We start from the raw sequence: 2,360 nt of genomic DNA on the forward strand, positions 1-2,360 counted from the left end.
AAACAAGAAATTTTATGTTATTTGAGTCAATTAAAAATAAAAAAATATAATAATAAATTATTAAAAAATAATTTATCAAGATTAAAAAATTATAATTTTTTTATTTACCCAATAGCTTCAAATATCTATATATATTTGGTCATGTTAGTTGATGTTAGGAGTTATATAAAAATTAATTAGTAAATATATTATTCCCCGTCATTGATTACAATGTTTCACACTCTTATTAGCAAAGTGGTTAATAAATATTAGTAATAAATTAACTAGAACTAATCTTTAATTTTTTAAGAAATATATATATTTTTAATGGAATATAAATTAGTAAGGAATATTTTTAAGTAATACATATTTTTAACTTGTAATACAGTATTGGTTAAAAATATGTTGTTAACTTATTCTTACAGAGAATATGTCAGTAAAGCATATAAATTTTCACAATCAAATACTTATCTTAAACATTAAACATCAAGGAACCTGTGAAACAAAAAAGCACTCAAACCCTTAAAGAAAGAATGAAAAAGAATCCGTGTGTCTCACGCACCCCTAATGTGACTGGGAAAAACTCCGAGACCGCATAGAGTCCTTTCTCCTTCCCTATAAAAACTACACACTCATCCCATCTCGAAAGACCACGTTAACACAAACAAAATCAAGTCTCTTTCTCTCTCCTCTCCTCTCATTTCTCTTCCTCTCTCCGAAAGTTTACTCTTTTCCTCTCTTTGATCTTCTTGTAAAGAGATCTTGGCCTTTGGAACTGTTTGTTTCTTGAGAACATGGGAGCACTTGTTGTCAATCCTCAAGATTGCCTGAAAAATCCCTTACAATCACATCCCCCACGCATGAGGTTCCCACGGAACCCAAACCCTAACAACCACCGCCCAAACAGGGCACAACCCAATCGGCGCAAGCGGAGTCCCAATTCATCCCCGCCTTCACGCGCCGCTGTTCCCAAGGATAACAATAGCCTTGTTACGGGACAAGTCAAGATCCTCAAACGCGGCGAGGAAGTTTTAGTCAAGCCCTCAAAGGTGGAGGCTCCAAAAGGGAGTCCGATTCCTAAGGCAGTGAAAAATGGAAATCTGGGTCTGGGTTCAACAGCCAGGTTGGGTCCGGATCCTGTGCTGGTTCCAGCTCGCGTCCGGCTCACTGAGTCAAACGGATTTTATGCTGGATCGGCCTTTTTTACATCGCCGCCTCCAAGCTCTCTTCCTTTACCTGGTTTTTTTAGAAAGAAAAATGATCCCGTTGCTGATGCAGGCAGTGAGCTGAGGAAGCTTTTAGGCCTTAGTCTATAGCTTGAATTAGGTTTATTTGGTGGGTTTGAAGTTGTTGGGTGGGATTTGATAGTTGGAGGTTATGATGATAGTGGGGTTTTGATTTTGATGTTTTGCTTTCGATTTTCCCTTATTTTTTCAAGGGGAGCAGTCGAATTGCTTGACTTTAAAATTATGTCTTGTATCGTGTGTTGTGTCTATGTATAGCTTTATTATCTAGTTTGTGTCAGCTGATTGTTAGAAATTAGAATCTCTAAGTAGTTTCTGGGTAATCAAGGTTACAGTTAGGTTCATCTTGCTGTGCAAGTGAATTATGGTTTAGTTTTATGGTTTTTAAGTCTGTAATTGTTCTGTCAGGTAGATGACTTCTTCTGTCCTCAGTATTCAGGGGTATTTTTCATCCCTTTTTATGATGTACTTGATTAGTTATCTTAATAATAGTTTTTAAAATTATTTCTAGTGTAAATTCTTGGGGTGATATCAAACATTTGTGATGTGTTTCTAGCTTCAATTGTCAAGCTTGATTCTGGCAATTTGGATTTTGCTTTAAAACCGTCCCTAACAAGACCAGTTCTTGGATGCATGTGGAACAATTGACAGATGATTTGGGGTTGGAATTTGTTCAAGGATACATGTTTGTGAACGGAATTATCTTTGCAGCCCATGGATATTTTAACCCTTGATTAAATTTAGTACTCGGAACATATGAATCTGCAGATAGGATCTGATAGGGTTTGTATTATCGAGGAGGGCGTATGGTCTTCCCTGGCTGTTGTCAGCATCTACCATCAAAGTTTTCCAGCAAGAGTTGTAATTGTTTGTTGAGTATGAGTCTGTTTGAAATTTCCTTCCTGGGAAAAATTGATATTTACATGTTGAAGATTTCAGTTATGTTTGTGGCACGAAGTTGCTTATTTGCTTAGGGGCATGTCTTCAAGAACAATTGGGGCGAGAGATGGCTGGTTTCTGCTTTACAATTTACTTGTTTTGATGTTTGCAGTGTATAGTTCTAAAGAGAACTTGCCTTTGCTTTCCCTCACATGATTCACTTGGAAACCTTACCACCCTTGATAACAGTTCTTTTCT

General features: G+C 36.6%; 1 protein-coding gene across 1 annotated transcript; it reads left to right on the forward strand.

The window, feature by feature from the left end:
* Positions 1 to 620: 620 nt before the first annotated feature.
* Positions 621 to 1,737, forward strand: LOC105136108 (uncharacterized). The gene has a single exon (XM_011041310.1). It carries the CDS (start codon positions 774 to 776, stop codon positions 1,293 to 1,295), a length of 522 nt encoding a protein of 173 aa, XP_011039612.1. The 5' UTR covers positions 621 to 773; the 3' UTR covers positions 1,296 to 1,737.
* Positions 1,738 to 2,360: the final 623 nt, after the last annotated feature.

The sequence above is a fragment of the Populus euphratica genome, unplaced genomic scaffold, assembly GCF_000495115.2.
Source record: "Populus euphratica unplaced genomic scaffold, PopEup_1.0 scaffold51.1, whole genome shotgun sequence".
Classification (NCBI taxonomy): domain Eukaryota; kingdom Viridiplantae; phylum Streptophyta; class Magnoliopsida; order Malpighiales; family Salicaceae; genus Populus; species Populus euphratica.